At 42.7% G+C, this 22,014-nt stretch overlaps 1 protein-coding gene and 1 long non-coding RNA gene across 11 annotated transcripts in view; one reads left to right on the forward strand and one right to left on the reverse strand.

Moving 5' to 3' along the window:
• The window catches only part of LOC143764268 (uncharacterized), a 483,255-nt gene that overhangs the window by 381,655 nt on the left and 79,586 nt on the right, over positions 1-22,014 (reverse strand). The window lies entirely within an intron of this gene.
• SLC24A2 (solute carrier family 24 member 2) overlaps positions 1-22,014 on the forward strand; it is a 675,272-nt gene that overhangs the window by 340,063 nt on the left and 313,195 nt on the right. For all 10 annotated transcript variants that reach the window (XM_077249620.1, XM_077249614.1, XM_077249629.1 and 7 more), the window contains one exon: positions 17,496-17,618. In XM_077249620.1, the coding sequence (XP_077105735.1) occupies positions 17,496-17,618 (123 nt within the window). The remainder of the gene's footprint in view (positions 1-17,495; positions 17,619-22,014) is intronic.

Raw genomic sequence — 22,014 nt, forward strand, 5'->3', positions numbered from 1 at the left:
CTGTTTGACTTTTTGAATGAAAAATTGGCTCCAATCTTTAGCGGACACCATGTCGCGTTTGGAGAGCCCCCGTGTGCCTAAACATTGGAGCTCCCCCACAAGTGACCCCATTTTGGAAACTAGACCCCCCAAGGAACTTATCTAGAAGCATAGTGAGCACTTTAAACCCCCAGGTGCTTCACAAATTGTTCCGTAAAAATGAAAAAGTACTTTTTTTTCACAAAAAAATTATTTTAGCCTCAATTTTTTCATTTTCACATGGGCAACAGGATAAAATGGATCCTAAAATTTGTTGGACAATTTCTCCTGAGTACACCAATACCTCACATGTGGGGGTAAACTACTGTTTGGGCACATGGTAAGGCTCGGAAGGGAAGGAGCGCCATTTGACTTTTTGAATGAAAAATTATCTCCATCGTTAGCGGACACCATGTCGCGTTTGGAAAGCCCCCGTGTGCCTAAACATTGGAGCTCCTCCACAAGTGACCCCATTTTGGAAACTAGACCCCCCAAGGAACTTATCTAGATGCATAGTGAGCACTTATAACCCCCAGGTGCTTCACAGAAGTTTATAACGCAGAGCCATGAAAATAAAAAATAATTTTTCTTTCCTCAAAAATGATTTTTAGCCCAGAATTTTTTATTTTCCCAAGGGTAATAGGAGAAATTGGACCCCAAATGTTGTTGTCCAGTTTGTCCTGAGTACGATGATACCCCATATGTGGGGGTAAACCACTGTTTGGGCGCACGGCAGGGCTCGGAAGGGAAGGCACGCCATTTGGCTTTTTGAATGGAAAATTAGCTCCAATCATTAGCGGACACCATGTCGCGTTTGGAGAGCCCCTGTGTGCCTAAACATTGGAGCTCCCGCACAAGTGACCCCATTTTGGAAACTAGACCTCCCAAGGAACTAATCTAGATGTGTGGTGAGCACTTTGAACCCCCAAGTGCTTCACAGAAGTTTATAACGCAGAGCCATGAAAATAAAAAATAATTTTTCTTTTCTCAAAAATGATTTTTTAGCCCACAATTTTTTATTTTCCCAAGGGTAACAGGAGAAATTGGACCCCAAAAGTTGTTGTCCAGTTTCTCCTGAGTATGCTGATACCCCATATGAGGGGGTAAACCACTGTTTTGGCACACGTCGAGGTTCGGAAGGGAAGTAGTGACGTTTTGAAATGCAGACTTTGATGGAATGCTCTGCGGGCGTCAGGTTGCGTTTGCAGAGCCCCTGATGTGCCTAAACAGTAGAAACCCCCCACAATTGACCCCATTTTGGAAACTAGACCCCCCAAGGAACTTATCTAGATGTGTGGTGAGCACGTTCAACCCCCAAGTGCTTCACAGAAGTTTACAACGCAGAGCCGTGAAAATAAAAAATCATTTTTCTTTCCTCAAAAAAGATGTTTTAGCAAGCAATTTTTTATTTTCACAAGGGTAACAGGAGAAATTGGACCCCAAAAGTTGTTGTCCAGTTTCTCCTGAGTATGCTGATACCCCATATGAGGGGGTAAACCACTGTTTTGGCACACGTCGGGGTTCGGAAGGGAAGTAGTGACGTTTTGAAATGCAGACTTTGATGGAATGCTCTGCGGGCGTCAGGTTGCGTTTGCAGAGCCCCTGATGTGCCTAAACAGTAGAAACCCCCCACAATTGACCCCATTTTGGAAACTAGACCCCCCAAGGAACTTATCTAGATGTGTGGTGAGCACGTTCAACCCCCAAGTGCTTCACAGAAGTTTACAACGCAGAGCCGTGAAAATAAAAAATCATTTTTCTTTCCTCAAAAAAGATGTTTTAGCAAGCAATTTTTTATTTTCACAAGGGTAACAGGAGAAATTTGACCCCAATATTTGTTGCCCAGTTTGTTGTGAGTATGCTGATACCCCATATGTGGGGGTAGACCACTGTTTGGGCATATTCCGGGGCTCGGAAGGGAAGTAGTGGCATTTGAAATGCAGACTTTGATGGAATGGTCTGCGGGCGTCACATTGCATTTGCAGAGCCCCTGATGTGCCTAAACAGTAGAAACACCCCACAAGTGACCCCATTTTGGAAACTAGACCCCCCAAGGAACTTATCTAGATGTGTGATGAGCACGTTCAACCCCCAAGTGCTTCACAGAAGTTTACAACGCAGAGCCGTGAAAATAAAAAATCATTTTTCTTTCCTCAAAAAAGATGTTTTAGCAAGCAATTTTTTATTTTCAGAAGGGTAACAGGAGAAATTGGACCCCAATATTTGTTGCCCAGTTTGTTGTGAGTACGCTGATACCCCATATGTGGGGGTAGACCACTGTTTGGGCATATGCCGGGGCTCGGAAGGGAAGTAGAGGCATTTGAAATGCAGACTTTGATGGAATGGTCTGCGGGCGTCACGTTGCATTTGCAGAGCCCCTGATATGCCTAAACAGTAGAAACACCCCACAAGTGACCCCATTTTGGAAACTAGACCCCCCAAGGAACTTATCTAGATGTGTGGTGAGCACTTTCAACCCCCAAGTGCTTCACAGAAGTTTATAACGCAGAGCCGTGAAAATAAAAAATAATTGTTCTTTCTTCAAAAATTATGTTTTAGCAAGTAATTTTTTATTTTTGCAAGGGTATCAGGAGAAATTGGACCCCAACAGTTGTTGCCCAGTTTTTCCTGAGTACGCTGGTACCCCAAATGTGGGGGTAAACCACTGTTTGGGCGCACGTTGGGGCTTGGAAGGGAGGGAGCACCATTTGACTTTTTGAACGCAAGATTGGCTGGAATCAATGGTGGCGCCATGTTGCGTTTGGAGACCCCTGATGTGCCTAAACAGTGGAAACCCCTCAATTCTAACTTCAACACTAACCCCAACACACCCCTAATCCTAATCCCAACTGTAGCCATAACCCTAATCACAACCCTAACCCCAACACACCCCTAACCACAACCCTAACCGCAACACACCCGTAACCCTAATTCCAACCCTAACCCTAACCCTAATCCCAACCCTAACCCTAATCCCAACCCTAACCACAACTGTAACCCCAACACACCCCTAACCCTATCCGTAACCCTAACCACAAGCCTAATCTTAACCCTATTTCCAACCCTAGCCCTATTTCCAACCCTAACTCTAATTCCAACCCTAACCCTAAGGCTATGTGCCCACGTTGCGGATTCGTGTGAGATTTTTCCGCACGATTTTTGAAAAATCTGCAGGTAAAAGGCACTGCGTTTTACCTGCAGATTTACAGCAGATTTCCAGTGTTTTTTTGTGCGGATTTCACCTGCGGATTCCTATTGAGGAACAGGTGTAAAACGCTGTGGAATCCGCACAAAGAATTGACATGCTGCGGAAAATACAATGCAGCGTTTCTGCACGGAATTTTCCGCACCATGGGCACAGTGGATTTGGTTTTCCATCGGTGTACATGGTACTGTAAACCTGATGGAAAACTGCTACGAATTCGCAGCGGCCAATCCGCCTCGGATCCGCGGCCAATCCGCTGCGGATCCGCGGCCAATCCGCTGCGGATCCGCGGCCAATCCGCTGCGGATCCGCGGCAATCCGCTGCGGATCCGCAGCCAAATCCGCACTGTGTGCACATGCCATAACCCTAACCCTACCCCTAACCCTAACCCTACCCGTAACCCTAACCCTACCCCTAACCCTACCCCTAGTTCTAACCCTAACCCTAGTGGAAAACTAAAAAAAAATATATATATATTTTCTTTATTTTATTATTGTCCCTACCTATGGGGGTGATAAAGGGGGGGGTTTATTTATTATTTTTTTTATTTTGATCGCTGTGATAGAACCTACCACAGCGATCAAAATGTACTTGTAAGGAATCTGCCGGCTGGCAGATTCGGCGGGCGCACTGAGCATGCGCCCGCCATTTTGGAAGATGGCGGCGCCCAGCGAGGAGACGTACGGACACCGGGAGGATCGGTAAGTATGAAGGGGTGGTGGGGGGGGTGGATCGGAGCACAGGGGGGGTAATCGGACCACATGGGGGGTGAATCCAAACAAGGAGGGAGCGGACAGGAGGATGGGGGAGCCGGCAGGCGGACGGAGGGGACCGGACCCCATAACGGAGGACTGGGGGGCGATCGGTGGGTGTGGGGGGGGGGTCACTTCAGTATTTCCAGCCATGGCTGATGATATTGCAGCATCGGCCATGGCTGGATTGTAATATTTCACCAGTTTTTTAGGTGAAATATTACAAATCGCTCTGATTGGCAGTTTCACTTTCAACAGCCAATCAGAGCGATCGTAGCCACGAGGGGGTGAAGCCACCCCCCCTGGGCTGAAGCACCACTCCCCCTGTCTCTGCAGATCGGGTGAGATTGGAGTTAACTCTTTCACCCGCACATAGGCGTCATGGGTCGGATTGGCACGGGTTTTCATGACGCCTACGTGGCGTCATGGGTCTGGAAGGGGTTTTAATATATATACCAAACATCCCCCCACAAAACCCAATATTCCATGATGTCCATTCGAGAAAAATGCTATCACCAAATTCGCAAGGGTCCAAATTCATCAGTTGGGATGGAAATTCAACTTTAGCCAAAAATGGAAGGCATGTAGATAACAGACAGCCATATTTCCTCGTTCATAAGTTTGTTGTAATTCTAAATAGATACGTTGGTAACAGGCGACTGGAAGTTCATAGAAATCCGTGGAAAATTTAGGCATATGAAAAAGAAATGAAAAAACATGATAATTAAAATCAATAAAAACACAACAACCAAAACCCACTAAACAACCCCTAAAACTGTATCAGACATATGTTGACATCCAGACTGGGTTTACAAAAAAGCCCCAAATCCCAAACTTTTATTTAGGCCCTGAGGAGCCATAGTGCCCAGTCTATATATCCACCGACTCTCGACCTGGGCCAAGGTCTTACTTATGTCACCACCCTGTATTCCCATGGTTATAGCATCTATGCCCCTCACCACCAAACCCACAGTACTGCAGGCATGATGTTTCTTGAAATGCCTCGGTAAAGTTTTTAAATTGGTTTCATCTTCAGCTGTTTTTGCTTTTTCAATGTCCCTGCAGTGTTCCCTTAATCGGACTTTTAGTTCCCGGGTGGTGAGGCCAATGTAAATTTTCCCACATGGGCAGATGGCGTGGTAAATGACTCCTCGAGTTGAGCATGTTATGTATTTTCTGATGTTATATTTCTTTGTACCATCAAAATTTAAAAAAGTCTTGGATTTGATTGTGTTGGAGCAGGCCTTACACAGGCCACATGGATAAAAACCAGCATTGGCAGCATCCGTTGATTTCTTATTTAAACTGGTTGGATTGTAAAAACTGTGGACCAGGGTATCGGCCAGATTCCTGGATCTTCTGGCTGTAATTTGTGGTCTTTTGGGTAAGACCTGTTAAAGAATCGGGTCAGCAAACAAAACACTCCAATGTCTATCAAAAATTTTGCGAAATTGATGCCACTTCTTATGATAGGTAGTAATCATTCTGACCTGATCAGAATCCACTTTTTTGGTGGTGATCCGCCCACTTGACCCGTACAATAGTTCAGCCCTAGAGCTCTTATTCGCTTTTACATATCCCCTTCTAATGCTTCTCATACTGTAACCTCTTTCTAGAAAACGTTCAGCAAGATCCCTCGACTGCTCCAAGAAGTCTTCTGATTTGGTACAAATTCTTTTTGCTCTTCAGGGAAACCCCTGATTGTAGCCTGTGGGTAAGATGATGTTGCATGTAAAAATAAGCTTGTGGCCATGGGCTTTCTGTACAAATTAGTATAGAGGTAACCTATAGAGGTAACCTTTTTGATCTACACCAACAGTCAGGTCCAGGAACTCAACTTCTCTACCAAATTTAAAGGTAAGTTTAATATTGACATCATTGTTGTTCAACCTGTTCATGAATGCACCCAAATCCCCTACCGAACCATCCCATATGAACCAGATGTCATCTATATAACCTGGCTGGATTGAGGTATCGGTTCACAAACAAAAATCTCCCGTTCCCAGGCTCCTAAAAATAAATTGGCGTACGAGGGGGCACAGTTAATCACTGCAGTTATGGTTATACCCTCCTTACTTTATGGGTGCATTTAGTTGCACTTCGTATAATTCTATTAAACATCAGGCCCGGTTTAGAGCTAGTGCGGTATTTTTTCCGTACATTACAGACCATCGATGTGACTACTATTGGCTTAAAGGTTTTTGGTATTACGATATTACTTAAAGAGTGGTAGGATATGACTATATTTTGGGATTTTTTTAGGCAATATGCCTTAGTAGATATACAATTGATTTTCTGCTATAAATCCTGTGGGCCGGCGCTGGCTAATTGATTTATTATGAGACAGGTTTTCTGCCTTTAGGAGTATCTGGGTCTCTAGGGTATTCAGTACAGAATATTCACCTTTGATCGGTGGTATGTGATATCAAAAGATTCCTAGACTCTTTTGGTTACTAACTAATGCGCTGTGTCAACCATGTCATCTCTCCCCACTTCCGCAGTTGTGTATTATACATGGCGGGCATTTAGGTACGCCTGGGACCATGAGACAGCTTGATTTATCTGTAGCGTTTTGGTTGCGGGGCAATGCGCTGTGCCCACAACATCATCTTTCCTTACTTCCGCAGTTGCGCATTGTACACGACGGGCGTCTAAGTATGCTGAGTGATTATGAGATAACCAGGTCTTCCTGGAGCCCTCGGTTGCCAGGTAACGCACTATGCCGACAACGTCATCTTTCCTCATTTCCGCAGTTGCACGCTATACATGGTAAGGCGTTCAGGTACGCTGGGCGATTATAAGATTCTGATTGGCTGGAAACTGATTTAAATAGACCCTCATTTCCCCTCCTTACCATACGCCCCCGGAAGAAGAACTTACCGAAATGTGCATAGGGGTTTCTTACTGGTCCGGTGTGCACATACAGAGGTAATTATGACCATATGACTATGCCGCAGTGGAGGTTTATACCTAGTAATGTTGCAACTATTGAAAAGCTTTGAGTACCATATAGTATACGGTGTTTTTGACCACAGTTGTGATTGATTTATGTGAGTGCACTTTATTATATAAGCCCTATGGGCTGTTTGGACAGTTGGCTATATACTTTTGCACATTAGCACTTTAGCATTATAGGTTGTTTCTCTTAGGCAATTCATCTGACATAATACCTTTTAAACAGGGTTTAACAATAACTAAGGAACATGTTATTTATTGACTTACCTTACTATTTAATATAGGGTCGTTATTGTTTAAACGTTTGTATTGCACATGAAACCAGTTATTGGATTGGAGGTATCTCTTGCATTATGAAACTGTATGTTGTTGTATGTGATGAGTTTCTTATCTCATTTTGCTATAAATAAAATTACTAACTTGAACTAAACATTCTGTGGCCTGCTTAATTATTTATAAGGCCTTTTTTAGTGCATAAATTGTTATTGGCAGAAGCAAGCATGCAAATTCAGCACCAAAATTGTATTTATTTTATGGGTCCAGTTTCAACAGATACTCCTCTTTACATTTTTGTTGCTCAGAATAGTCAAATGTTGAACATGCATTACATAGAGCACCAAAGCCAAAAGGATCATTTGTTCATGGCATTCATTGGGGTCCCAATTCTCTCCCATTAATTTCATTTTCTGAAAAAGCTTAAATACATAGCAAAAAATCAGAAATCTGCAAAAGCTTTTTAAAGCAAACAAATCTTTCTAGAGCAATTAACAGAGGTTGTTATTTTAGGCTACAACGTTTTGATTTTTGCATTTATACAGAATCAGCAGACTTGCTTATAAGCAAGGTATTGTCTCATGTTCAGACAAGTTAAGTCATTACCGTATGTTGCATACACAACACTGCCTAAATGTAGAGGTCAGCATTTACCAAAGACCTCTGTAGAATTCTTATTGTTACCATTTCCTGCTGCCTATGTTTATTGGTTAAATTACTCACTAAAGGAGAAGACATTTTAGTCCACTGGGACTTTAAATTTTCCAAGTTTATTTGGAAGATATATGTTTTATTTGGTTGTTCCAAGCCCTTTGTTCTTTTTATTCATGTGATTGTATGGGAGATCTGCCTAAACACATGGAAGGTCTTTGTCATAGTGGGAGATATTTACTAAAATAAATGATGCAAAATTCTTGCTCAGTTTGTGGTTCTAATCCTGTTCATGCCGTTTTAAAAAATATTTCCATCTTGTTGGACATGGGGGCTTGGCCTAATGGAAATAGGTCTTGATTTAACAATGAAGGGGCCTGAAATGCAACACCAGTTGCCAAAATTGCAACTAAATTTTGACACAAATTACTAGAGCAACACAAGCTGACTAGCAGTGTAAACTTACACAAAAATTTAGAATTAAGACGTGACAGGCCAGTGAAGTCTGCAATCTTGGTTAGTCACTTCAAGAAAACTAATTACTAGTGATGGTCTAGCGCTAAAATGCTTGGGTGCTCATTGCTCAGGTTAAGCAAATTGGAATGCTCGGGTGCTCGGTCTGTAGAGGGACTAGAAATTGCGGTAATCAATGGGAACAGTACTCAAATGATATGGGAATAGCATGGGGAAGACCCCTGGAAGCATATCTGACTCCCAGGTCACTGCTATGAACAATGTTGCCAGAGTCTTACGCCACTTTTACAGACTCAGGCCGGCCTCACACTCAGCGTATGTAAATACGGTCCGTTTTTTACGGCCGTAATACGCAGAAAAGTCCCCAAAATAGTGATCCGTATGTCATCCATAGGCAGGGTGTGTCAGCGTATTTTGCGCATGGCATCCTCCGTATGTAATCCGTATGGCATCCGTACTGCGATATTTTCTCGCAGGCTTGCAAAACCGACATCTAATGGATTTATGTGCTCAAATGTTCGTTAAAACATATATACAGTATATGTATATATATATGTCATTAAGACACATATATATATATTCTGTATTTATATTTAATTCAGCGCGATATATGTGAAAAGCCGGTAATTCAATTGCCGGCGTTTCATTTCTCCTTCCCAAACCCGACAGGATATGAGACATGGTTTACATACAGTAAACCATCTCATATCCCCTTTTTTTTGCATATTCCACACTACTAATGTTAGTAGTGTGTATGTGCAAAATTTGGGCGCTGTAGCTGCTAAAATAAAGGGTTAAATGGCGGAAAAAATTGGTGTGGGCTATTTTCTCCGCCAGAGTGGTAAAGCCAGTGACTGAGGGCAGATATTAATAGCCTAGAGAGGGTCCATGGTTATTGGCCCCCCTGGCTACAAACATCTGCTCCCAGCCACCCCAGAAAAGGCACATCTGGAAGATGCACCTATTCTGGCACTTGGCCACTCTCTTCCCACTCCCGTGTAGCGGTGGGATATGGGGTAATGAAGGGTTAATGTCACCTTGCTGTTGTAAGGTGACATTAAGCTAGATTAATAATGGAGAGGCGTCAATTATGACACCTATCCATTATTAATCCAATTGTATGAAAGGGTTAAAAAAACACACACACATTATTAAAAAGTATTTTAATGAAATAAACGCACAGGTTGTTTTAATATTTTATTGCTCTCTCAATCCACCTGAAGACCCTCGCTCAGAAAAATAATAAACCAACAATATACATACCTTCAGATGATCTGTCACGTCCCATGAAGTAAATCCATCTGAAGGGGTTAAATCATTTTACAGGCAGGAGCTGTGCTAAAGCACTAGCTCGTGCCTGTAAACCCCGGGTGCTGAAAGGAAAGCAGGATGATCTGTACTTACCTTGAGTTGCGGTGATGCGCCCTCTGCTGGATGTCCTCATGAAATGGAGCCTTGGAAAAGTTCCCACGCTCGAGTTCATATGAGGACATCCAGCAGAGGGCGCATCACCGCAACTCAAGGTAAGTACAGATCATCCTGCTTTCCTTTCAGCACCCAGGGTTTACAGGCACGAGCGAGTGCTTTAGCACAGCTCCTGCCTGTAAAATGATTTAACCCCTTCAGATGGATTTACTTCGTGGGACGTGACAGATCATCTGAAGGTATGTATATTGTTGGTTTATTATTTTTCTGAGCGAGGGTCTTCAGGTGGATTGAGAGAGCAATAAAATATTAAAACAACCTGTGTGTTTATTTCATTAAAATACTTTTTAATAATGTGTGTGTGTTTTTTTTAACCCTTTCATACAATTGGATTAATAATGGATAGGTGTCTGTTGTGAATTCCGCTCTTGGGCTCCCTCCGGTGGTTGTAAGTAGCACTTTTGTGAATTCTGCTCTTGGGCTCCCTCCTGTGGTTTTGAGTGGTATAGCTGCTTCTTGGATTTAGTATCAACAGCTGCTTCCACTGATCTTTCTGCTCGTCTATTTTAGTCTGGCTTTATCCCTCAATCAATGCCAGTTGCCAATTGTTCTTGCCTGGAGGCACGGCTCTTGGATTTCCCTGACACTCTGACCCGTTCAGCAAAGTTAAGTCCTTGCTTGTCCTTTTGCAGTCCACTTGTTGTGGACTTATTGTTCAGCACATTTATGTTTTGTTCATTTGTCCAGCTTATCAGTATGTATCTGTTTAGCTAAGCTGGAAGCTCTGGGCTGCAGATTTTGCCCTCCACACCTTTAGTCAGGTGTGGAGATTTTTGCATATCTCTGCGGTGGACTTTTTCTAGTTTTTATTACTGACCGCACAGTGTTTCTTTCCTTACTGTCTATCTAGCTAGAATTGGCCTCCTTTGCTAAAATCTTGTTTCATACTACGTATGTCATTTCTTTCTCCTCTCACAGCCAATATTTGTGGGGGGCTATCCTATCCTTTGGGGATTTTCTCTGAGGCAAGATAGCTTTCCTGTTTCTACCTTTAGGGGTAGCTAGTTCTCCGGCTGTGACGAGATGTCCAGGGAGTGACAGGAACATTCCACGGCTACTGCTAGTGTTGTGTTAAGATCAGGGACTGCGGTCTGTATAGTTACCACCTGCCCAGAGCTAGTCTCATGTCGCTCCTAAATTACCAGTCCATAACAGGTGTCATAATTGACGCCTCTCCATTATTAATCTGGCTTAATGTCACCTTACAATAGCAAGGTGACATTAACCCTTCATTACCCCATATCCCACCGCTACACGGGAGTGGGAAGAGAGTGGCCAAGTGCCAGAATAGGCGCATCTTCCAGATGAGCCTTTTCTGGGGTGGCTGGGGGCAGATGTTTGTAGCCAGGGGGGGCCAATAACCATGGACCCTCTCGAGGCTATTAATATCTGCCCTCAGTCACTGGCTTTACCACTCTGGCGGAGAAAATAGCGCGGGTGCCCACGCCAATTTTTTCCGCCATTTAACCCTTTATTTTAGCAGCTACAGAGCCCAAATTTTGCACATACACACTACTAACATTAGTAGTGTGGAATATGCAAAAAAAAAAGGGATATGAGATGGGTTACTGTATGTAAACCATGTCTCATATCATGTCGGGTTTGTGAAGGAGAAATGAAACGCCGGCAATTGAAGTACCGGCTTTTCACTAACACCGCTGCGTATTTCTCGCAAGTCACACTGCTGGTCCGTGTGGAATCCGTATTTTTCTCGCCCCCATAGACTTTCATTGGCGATTTTTTTGCGCAATACGGTGACAAACGCAGCATGCTGCGATTTTCTACGGCCGTACAAGACCTTAACTGGCCATGTGGTGTGTGACACATCATCAGACACATCCTGTTTCATTTTTGAAGGAGGGACTCTGAAAGTCACAAACCCTATTTTTATAGGGCCATCAGGCGGTCTTTACTATTCTTAAAGGGCCAGCAGTCGACTCTCACTATTCTTAGAGAGCCATCAGCTGGCTATGCTTTGTTGTTCCCATTATTAAACAGTTGGTCTCCTATACTGTTATTGTGTATGCAGTGAGTAGCAGGGCTGCCCAAAATTTGGATGCACCCCGATACCCCTTTGAAGGGATGTATAGGAGGGTCTCCTGAAAACAATTTTCTCGTTATTAGGAAGTGAGTCTCCCATACTGGTTGCCTATGCACTGACTGCAAGGGCTGCCAAAAAATTTGGACCTACTCCAATGACCCTTGGAAGAGACGTAGAGGAGGGCCTCATGAAAAAAATGTTCCCATTATTAGGAAGTGGGTCTCTCATAGTATTTTCCTATGCAGTGAATGCAAGGGCTGCCAAAAATTTGGACGCACCCCAATACCCCTTCGAAGAGACGTACAGGAGGGCCTCCTGAAAACAATGTTCCCATTATTAGGAAGTGGGTCTCCCACACTGTTTGCCTATGCAGTGAATGCAGGGGGTGCCAAAAATTTGGACCTACTCCAATGCCCTTTGGAAGACACGTAGAGGAGGGCATCATAAAAAAAGTTCCCATTGGAAAGGAATGGGTCGCCTATACTTGTAATGCCCATGCACTAAGTGTATGGGCTGAAAAACATTTACCCCTGTGGGGCATACATGAACATACTGTATAACAATTTTTTTTATGTGCATCATAAACACTTTTTAAAAAAATTATGTAAGTGTTGCATCATGGGCCACGGTCACCCTGGTGATATGGTGGTGGAGGATGAGGAGAAGGAGGAGGACAACAGCAAATAACCAAAATCAGGAAGCGTATACCCATGTGTGGGTGTGAGGCAATGCATGGGAATAGACCTCCCAAAAAAAGACACTGGATTTGAGTTTATGTTATGCTGCTAGTATTCGGTGGTGTTGAGACTTCTGGCCCAATTCTTCCCTTGTTCATTTTTACAAGAGTCAGAATGTCAGCATTTTCAGTTGACAGGCGGATGTGCTTATCAGTTATATTTCCACCAGTGGCACTAAAACCCCTCTCTGTCAAAACGCTAGTGGCAGGGCAGGCCAGGACCTCCAAGGCGTAGAGAGCCAGTTCATACCACATGTCCAGCTTGGATACCCAATAATTATAATGCACGGAGGAATCACGGAGGATGTTGGTACGGTCAGCAAGGTACTCCGTCAGCATGCTCCCAAAATTTGCACTGCTTGTGAGTACCCCGTGCCTCAGGGCCTTTGTGGTGGGAGGGTCTGAGAAAACTCTCCCATAAAATTTGACAGTGTTCCCCTGCCTCTGCTGGATTGGAGTTGTGTCTCTCTCGCCTGTACTCCTTGGTTGTCCAAAGAACTGTGACCTCTACCGCCAGCGTTTTCAGATGGGAATTTTTTTTAATAATTCCATAACAAGAGCCTTCTGGTACTGCTCCATTTTAGTAGACCTGTCCACCTCGGGAATAAGAGATAGAAAGTTCTCCTTGTAGCGTGGGTCTAGAAGTGTCACAAACCAGTAATGACTGTTACCCAATATTTGGAGAACGCGAAGGTCACGGGAAAGGCAGTGTAACATAAACTCAGCCATGTGTACCAGACTGCTAACAGGCAAGACTTCCGGTCCTCACCAAGAGGATGACTGACCAATTTCTCCTCCTCCATGTCCTCAGGCCATCCATGCTGAACAGACTGTATGACAGTTGTGCAGGTAGTAGCATCTATAGCGCATGAAACTAGCTCCTGTTGGGATGAGATGAGGCTGGGCTGTGTGTAATCACCCTGTATGGTTCCTTGCTCCATCTCTTCGCGCTCCGCCTGCAATGCATCCTCTTTGATTGTGAGCAGAGAGAGTTTCAGAACACAGAGAAGTGGGATGGTGACACTAATTATGGCGTCATCACCGCTCACCATCTTGGTGGAGTCCTCAAAGTTTTGGAGGATGGTACATATGTCTGACATCCATGTCCACTCCTGAGTTCTTATGTGTGAAGTCTGAACTGAATACGACAGCCTTGTTGATGCTGGTAGTTAACAACTGCCCTCTTCTGCTCACAAATCCTTCCCAACATCTGCAGTGTAGAGTTCCAATTTTCTGGCAATTGTGTCTCATCCTCATCCACCTCTTGTGACACTTTCCCCCCCGCGCCTTCATGTGACCGTGGCTGCTCAAATATTTGGGCATCGCTACATGCAATCTCCTTTTGCCCTGCTTCAAGTGCACCAGGCGAGAGGCCCAAATCTTTAAATGGAAAAGTGAACAGCTCTTCAGAGTGTCCAAGTGTGGGATCAGTTGTCTCCGGGCACTCGGCATAGTGGGAGGAAGGAGGATCAGGGTGAGAAATATGCTGTCCAGACTCACGGCTACTGAGACTTGACCATGTGGAAGACAGGGTGGTGGTGGTGGTGGCAAAGTGACTGAAAGCATTATCCGCTAGCCAACCAACAACTTTTTGACACTGCAATGGGTTCAATAGTGGTGTGCTGTGGGACAGGAAGGTCAGGCGATAAGATGTGGGTGTTTGTTGTGGCACAATTTCAGCTTGCCCACAGCCTCGGCCTCAGCCTCTGCATGCTCCATCCCCATCATGTCCAGTCCCACATCCTTTGCCATGCGCCTTGCTCATTTTAAATGGAGGACTATATTTTCCACATTCACTACAAATGGCTGAATTTGGAGTGAACGTATATTTGATCCATGTAACGGACAAACTACAGTTTTAAATAGCTGGCCTGTAGGTAACTATTTTTAACAGCAAACTGGTGTCAATAACTTCGCTAACACACTGCAACAAAATTTAAATGGAGGCCAGAAATGGCAGAATTTTGAGCGCACTTATATGTGATCCGTTTGAAGGACAAACCACAGTTTTAGATATCTGGCCTGCAGGTAACAATTTTTAACAGCAAACTGGTGTCAATAACTTTGCTAAAACACTGCAAAAAAATTTAAATGGAGGCCAGAAATGGCAGAATTTTGAGCGCACTGTATGTGATCCGTGTGAGGGACAAACCACAGTTTTAAATAGATGGATTTTTAGTGCTGTAATATGGAAAGGATCTGATCAGTGCCAACAAGCAAATGGAGCAGAAAAACAGTGTTTTCTGGATTGCATTTTAAGCAAATAATCAGGATTAAGATCCACAAAAAAATTATTCCTGGCCCCTGATACCTGGAGCTATGTCTAGAACTATCTGTAAAAGCAGCAGACAGAACTGGAATGGACCCTCTTGCTATATGCACTGCAGACTGCCACATTCACTGCCTGCCTAGCACTGATATCTATGCAGCTGGATTAGTCCTCAGAGGGACTGATAGTTGAGATGAATATGTGTATAATATATTGTGGTATACCTATACTAACTAAGAAACAAGCAAATCTCTCCCTAGCTCAGCAGCACCTCTCCCTACACTGCCTGTTTCCGGAGTAGACTTTGACGAGCATGGTGGTGCCAGGTCTGATATAGACATGATGACACTGTGCAGTCGGCCAATCACTGTAATGCCACAACCAACATGGCTGCGGCATTATAGTGTATGGCAGACAATCCCTGCATGTTCATTGGCTCTCTAAAGAGCACCAAACATGCAGGGAGGGGACCTGAGCTCCCGCCGAGCAACCCAGGAAATACTCGGCGAGCTCCGAGCATCTCGAGCAGTGAGATGCTCGGGCGAGAACTGAGTAGTGGTGAGCATGCTCGCTCATCACTACTGATTACACAAAAGCTGTCTATAAAACACACTTCTCAACATGTTAAAAGTTGAGTCAATGAATCAGTTGATAAACCAATAACACTGACAAAAATGCAATAAAGTTAAGAAGGAAAGAATAGTCAGTGTTTAGTTACAGTTAGAGGGGGCTTTTAAGCCATAGATTCTTTGCTATGCAAATTGTAGGGATTGTGTGTTACTAGTTTGTGAATTTTAAGCTCTGGTGGTGCATAACATTGTAAAAGAGTAGACATAAATTTTTATGCTGAACGGACTGTACCTGCACAGGCTTGTCATATAAGTATTGATATAAACGGGTGGATTAAGGGTAGCCAGGGACCCGGGCTGTTCAGACTCTGTGGGCCCCCGGTCATGTGATGGGGTCATGCGACGGGGTCATCATATACCTGAACCAGATTATTCCAGAAAAATAGTTGCTGAGTGAAACTCCACTTCTCACCTATCACACATTAACAGTTCCCATCACCAGATCACACATATAGCCGGCAGCTTTTGTTTTGGCCAAAAGATTTTTCAAGCCGCCACCATAACACGGTAGACACTTTTGGCCGGGCCCTACTCTATTGTAACCTATTAAATATTTGTTAAAATATGCAAAACAATTTAGGTATATTTTTATTTATTTTTCAATTTTTAAAATGACCAATAATATCACATACAAGGAACAAATACAACACCATGACCAGACCCCATATTACCACCAGTGACCGAATAATATCACATACAAAGAACAAATACCACCGCACCATGACCAGACCACATATTACCACCACAAAGTGACCAAATAGCACATACAAGGAACAAATACCACAAAACCATGTCCAGACCACATATTACCACCACATATTGACCTAATACTGCAATACTGATCAGTAATAAAAAAAATCACAATACTATCACCATAAGTGCCATTATATTCAGGAGATCTGTACTTAGTATGCAGTGTCTGTGTAAAGGTTATACAGTGATCACTGATGACATTATACACAGGAGCTCTGTATATAGTATACCGTGTATATTGTCAGTGTATAGGTGACACACTGACTCACCAGTGATGTCTCTAGGTGAAGTCCTTCATCTTTCATTCAGCACAGACCACCATCACTTCTTCCAGCCAGGGCTCATCTCTGCAGGAAATAACACAGTTATCTCGAGCTCTGCTTGCAGAACACATTACTTAATTTTTCCCAACTTCTACATTACACCACATGAAGAAAAAGAGACAATATAGTATCACTCTACACAGTAACAGGCCTGCCCCCTCATTTAAAACAGTATACTCAAAAAATAAAATAAAGACATCACTGCAGTAATAATATCCCTAAATTAGTCCCTATGGTAATAATATTCCCCATCCTGACCCCAGTGTGTCTCATTCCTGGCTTCAGCCATATATTCTCCCATCCTGCCCTCATGAGTATCCATTCTGCCCCATATGATCTCCCCATCCTGCCCCATCTGTCTCCATCGTATCCATCCTGCCCCATGATCCAATCCTGCCCCAGGATCCTGCACGATCTCTCTCTAATTTTGCCCCCAGTTTCTCAAAACCTGCCCCGTATCTCCATTCTGCCCCCAATGTCTCCAGTATTCTGCCCCGTGTCTCTAGCATTTCTGCCCCCAGTGTCTCCAGCATTTCTGCCTCCAGTGTCTCCAGCATTTCTGCCCCAGTGTCTCCAGCATTTCTGCCCCCAGTGTCTCCAGCATTTCTGCCCCCAGAGTGTCCAGCATTTCTGCCTTCAGTGTCTCCAGCATTCAGCCCCCAGTGTCTCCAGCATTTCTGCCCCCAGTGTCTCCAGCATTTCTGCCCCCAGAGTGTCCAGCATTTCTGCCTTCAGTGTCTCCAGCATTCAGCCCCCAGTGTCTCCAGCATTCAGCCTGCAGTATGTCCAGCATCCATATGTCTATAGTCTATTACGATATAATACTATAATACTGTATGTTTGTTAGAGATTACTACTGAATTACATGAACTGTGGATGAGCATTAAGACATTTTCCATTTTATAGATATTACTTTATTATTTCCTACAGGAGCACAGAGAACAACCAAACATTCTTGTTTTGCAAGACGAGCCAAGAACTCCACAAGAGCATGAAGGGGTAGCAATGAACATTCGACAAGGAGATGGAAATGAAAACACAGGTTTAAAAGAGGTAGGAAATTTTTGTTTTTATAATCAACTCTGTTTTATTGAAACAAAAGAAAAATAATCTTCTAGTATCTTGAAGAATATAGATATTGTACAAATGGTTTAAAACACATTACATGTGGAAAACATTTGAAACTGAGTTTAGACATAAAGGGGAGGTGTTTAAATTCATTATGGTTCCATCTCCACCCCACAGTTATATACTGTCTGTCTATTAATGAGTAAGAAAATGGTTCCCTCTCCACACCACAGTTATATACCGTCTGTCTATCAATGAGCAACAAAATGGTTCCATCTCCACCCCACATTTATCTACTGTCTGTCTATTAATAATCAACAAAATGGTTCCCTCTCCACCCCACAGTTGTATATGGTATGTCTATTAAAGAATAACAAAATGCTTCCCTCTCCACCCCATAGTTATATGCGTTCTGTCTATTACTGAGCAACAGAATGGTTCCATGTCCACCCCACAGTTATATTCTGTCTGTCTATTAATGAGCAACAAAATGGTTCCATGTCCACCCCACAGTTATATACGGTCTGTCTATTAATGAGTAGCAAAATGGTCCATCTCCCCTCCACAGTTATATGCTGTCTGTCTATTAATGAGCAATAAAATAAATGTTTTTAAAGCCTTTGAGAATATAACTGATGGAATCGGGTGAGGAGGTAGTAGAAAGGAATGGGAGATGAAAGTATAAAGGACAGCTACCAAGCAGATAATCAAAGGGGTTGTCCACTACTCGGATAAGCCCTCCTCAATCACTATGTTTTCCCCAGTGAAGTAATAACAGCTATACTCCCCTCTGGTGTCGGCGCCGTTCCAGTGGTGTCAGCACGGATTCTCTTAGCGCTACATTGCTGAAAAAAATAAATAAATGACAAATCTTGTTATGGAGAAACGGGATCAGTGGGTGCTCTCGTCCACTGGCCCGGCTGCCTTTAGTAAAACTGCATAGTCCAGGGCTCATACCACTGAATGCCCGCTCTATATCCCAGTGGGCAATACACTACACAGACAACACAGGGTTAGGGTAAAACAGCGTGGCAATACTTTATTGAACCACAATACCCAATAGCAAACAGATCAATCTCAGCAATTACACCAAGATGGTGCACATTAGAGGGCCTCAACCTTCCGCTGACTCGCCGGGATAATAGTAGATGTTATGTCCGAGCTCCCAGGGTCGCTACTCCACCTGTGATACGCACGCAGAGAGGAGGTAACGACAAGCATAGGGAGATATCCAAGAACAGTCCTGTGTTCTTTCAGCCGGGTCCGATGTACCCTCAGCTGAGATCCTGATGAGTGACACCAACCAGAAGAAAAGAAGTCTCTTTTATACCTGAGGCCTGTAAGCTATTTTTAGATTTACCCCATGTCCTTCTGTCCAACATCAAGATAAGGTAAACAATGGTGCTGAGATCAAGTAGCACTACTTGACCATTCAATCTATTTGCACAGTCTTTTCCTCTCTGCTTTCGAAGTCAACAAGCTGGTTCCAGAACACAATGCACTATTAGCATATCAGCACACATCAATAAACAAAGATAAACACACATTATGTACAAGTCACTATTACAGACTTACACAGTATGTTAAATAGTATATCAGTTTGCAAGTCTGTCTTCTTGACCCACCAGACATAAACAATTAAATCCACAAGCCAATATACAGATAAAATGTCAGCTCTTTCTGGTTTGCAAAAACATGGTTGTCTGGGAAATTAAGATACAATCTGGTTTCTTCACACTTATCCTATCCATTACAATGTTAGAAACGGATAGCACATGGAATTTCACACAGATGGCATCTGTGTGCTTTCAGTGATTTTTGAAGGGCCCATAGACTTGTATGTGAACTTTTGATCCATGATTTAGATCACAATTGAACATGTCTCCAAGAGTTTGTGCTGGACCACTCGGTCTGCAAGAAAAACATGGACACGTGAACAGCTCCATAAGCTATAATGTTCTATCTGTGAAAAAACTAAACACTAGAGCACGTATGTCATTCAGGGAAGTTTGAATGAGGCATTTCACTATTTTATGATTGGATTACTTTACACCAGTCTATTACACACAAATGGTGCATCCCTTAAATAAATCTGTGGCATTTTACAACTTATCTTCGCTTTACCCCTTTTTTTACAGTTTTTTTTAACCCTGCTCTTGTCTTCGGTCAAAAACGACCGATTTTGAACTTTAATATTTTTTTAAAAATTCAAGATGCGGTTCTGAAACTTGTGGTTGATTGACTTTTCCTCATTTGAGGGGTTCTTACTATGCATATTTTTCTATATATTTTTTTATGTTTACTTTTTGCTCCACAATTTTTTATACACTTGTACTCTTCGGTCAAAAATGACCGATAGCCTTTTTTAGTGATCTCCAGCCATTTTATGAGTAAAATAAAGGAGCTATAATCTCATTTTGGACTACATATTACATCTACTACTATTTATCAATTTATTTAGCTCCTTTTGGTCCATGCAGATTTATACATATATTTATTGTTATTAGTTATAGTTTACAGTTGGATGAATCGTTATTTTTGTATGTGCAAATATGCAATAAGCATAAATATTCCAATAAAGCCATGTTAAATGTTTTGACAAAAAAACCCTAAAAAGTAAGTTTTTCTTTCCATTTTTCATTTGTTTATAAACAACCAGGTTCACATACAATATAATACTGCAAAAATTATTCAATTAAAACACTTAAATTAGCTAAAAATCAAGACTTTATTAGGTCCGGTCAAAAATGACCGGAAGATAACAAGTGTATAGTGGTAACCAGGAGAATAGCTGGGTTAAATTGTCTAACAGCTGAATGTCAGTTTATGTGCCTGAATTGTTTCATTTTTTGCTTAGTAAATCATATCTGTTCTATAATTTAGATAATTGTTTTTGTGTATCCTTCAGAATAGAAGAAATATTACAAATTGCTAAATGCATGTGGAGATAAAGTGAACCTGACAGTTGACTGTGGCTGCATCATTTACACAACATATGTTCAATTCTAAAATGCTGCACTTTTTCACAAAAAAGCATGGTTTAATAGCTGCACGGGAGACTAGTCGAGTAGGCAAGTCCCTGGCAGATTTCCAACGTCTGCTGCCCTGGAGTGGCTGGTCTCTTCCTAGACGCACTCAGGGAAAGACCTGTCACACTAGAGTTTCAGAAAGCATCATTTTCATTTTTATTTCATAAATCAGAATTGATCAGTCATTATCAAAATTCTCAATTCTGAGGTAAAATCTGTATTCAGTGAAAACTTATCCATTACGGAGATAGAAGGTGGCAGCTGCTACTGATAGGATTCTTTGTAGATCAGAGAGAGGAGGAACTCTGCCTCTAGCTCCTCCCTCCTTCCATCTTCATAGAACTGTATGTGTAGTAACTGCCATATCCTATCTCAGTAATGAGTAAAAATTTGATTTTTTTTTATTTTCACAGCTCTATTTTATAAACTTCTGTGAAGCAGCTGGGGATTCAAGGTGCTCACCACACATCTAGATAAGTTCTCTGAGGCCTCCAGTTTCCAAAATGGTGTCACTTGTTGAGGGTTTCCACTATTTAAGCTACTCTCCAAACCAACATGGATCCAATTATTATTCCAGCAATTTTCGCATTCAAAAGGTCAAATGGCACTCCTTCCCTTCCAAGCCCTGCTGTGCACCCAAACAATGGTTTTCCCCCACATATGGGGTATCGGCATACTCAGGAGAAATTGCACAACAAATTGTATGGTGTAATTCCTCCTGTTACCTTTGAAAAGATGCAAAATTTGGGCATAAAAAACATTTTAGGGGAAATTGTGATTTTTTTTAATTTTCACGGCTCAATGTTATAAACTTCTGTGAATCACGTGGAGGATCAAGGTGCTCACCACACATCTAGATAAGTTCCCTGATTGGTCAAATTTGCAAAATGGTGGCACTTGTGGGGGTTTCCACTGTTTAGGCACATCAGCAACTTTCCAAACCGACATGGATCCAATTATTATTCCAGCAATTTTTGCATTCAAAAGCTCAAATGGTGCTCTTTCCCTTCCAAGCCCTGCTGTGCTTCCAAACAATAATTTCCCCCCACATATGGGGTATCGGCGTACTCAGGAGAAATTGCACAACAAATTGTATGGTGTAATTTCTCCTGTTACCTTTGAAAAGATGCAAAATTTGGGCATAAAAAACATTTTAGGGGAAATTGTGATTTTTTTTATTTTCCCGGCTCAATGTTATAAACTTCTGTGAAGCACGTGGAGGATCAAGGTGCTCACCACACATCTAGATAAGTTCCCTGATTGGTCTAATTTCCAAAATGGTGTCACTTGTGGGGCATTTCCACTGTTTAGGCACATCAGGAGATCTACAAACGCAACATGGCGTCCACTAA

Source organism: Ranitomeya variabilis, chromosome 1 (assembly GCF_051348905.1).
Source record: "Ranitomeya variabilis isolate aRanVar5 chromosome 1, aRanVar5.hap1, whole genome shotgun sequence".
NCBI classification, from domain to species: Eukaryota; Metazoa; Chordata; class Amphibia; order Anura; family Dendrobatidae; genus Ranitomeya; species Ranitomeya variabilis.